The sequence below is a fragment of the Acanthisitta chloris genome, unplaced genomic scaffold (genome assembly GCF_000695815.1).
Source record: "Acanthisitta chloris isolate BGI_N310 unplaced genomic scaffold, ASM69581v1 scaffold40317, whole genome shotgun sequence".
NCBI classification, from domain to species: Eukaryota; Metazoa; Chordata; class Aves; order Passeriformes; family Acanthisittidae; genus Acanthisitta; species Acanthisitta chloris.
Genome location: NW_008682737.1, coordinates 1,279 through 1,910, shown reverse-complemented (window position 1 = coordinate 1,910; position 632 = coordinate 1,279). Strand labels below are relative to the sequence as shown.

The 632-nt window shown below is 61.1% G+C and overlaps 1 protein-coding gene across 1 annotated transcript in view; it reads right to left on the bottom strand.

Annotated features, from left to right (window-relative positions):
* Positions 1-37: 37 nt before the first annotated feature.
* LOC103805969 overlaps positions 38-632 on the bottom strand; it is a gene marked incomplete at both ends in the record, with an annotated part of 1,823 nt that continues 1,228 nt past the window's right edge. The window contains one exon of the mRNA XM_009078635.1: positions 38-119. Coding sequence (XP_009076883.1) covers positions 38-119 — 82 coding nt within the window. The remainder of the gene's footprint in view (positions 120-632) is intronic.

The following is a 632-nucleotide window of genomic DNA, read 5'->3' as shown; positions in this document are numbered from 1 at the left end:
TGCTCCCTGGGCAGGGCAGTGCAGCATGCTGCCTCACTGCCCCCATGGGGCCAGAAAGCACGGTCTGGGCCAGCAGCTCATACCAGGCATCGGTCCCAGGCTCCTGCCAGAACGCTGCACTGCGCCACAAAAGGACATGAAGGGAAAGGGGACAGGGTGGCACAGCGGGGCCAAAGACTAGAGCCCAGCACACCAGCCACAGTCAGGTCCTCTGACTAGGAAATCCCAGCACAGAGGAAGAGAAGCGACCAAACAGTAAGCTGGAAAAGTGGCAACAAGCACCTGGGAAAGCAGAGCAGGAAGGATGGGAAAGCTGGAATGGGAGGGAGGCCGTGGTGCCCATGGAGACTGAGCCCAGTGGTTAGGGACCCCATGGCAACAGCAGGGCAGGGATCACCGCAGAGCCGGAGCACTGCAGGGTGGGCAGGATGGCAACCAACGGGCAAGGGCATCACAGCTGGAGAGAAACAGCTCTGGAGAGGCCAAGCAAACCCTCCCAGGCAGAGCTGGGAGAAGCCACAGCTGTACCTCCCAGAACCCCTAAGCAGGGATGCTCCCCTCACATCCTCTGCTCCACGACACAAAGACCATCTCCGTGCTCTCCCCTCGTGCACACCAGGGAGGTTACGTGG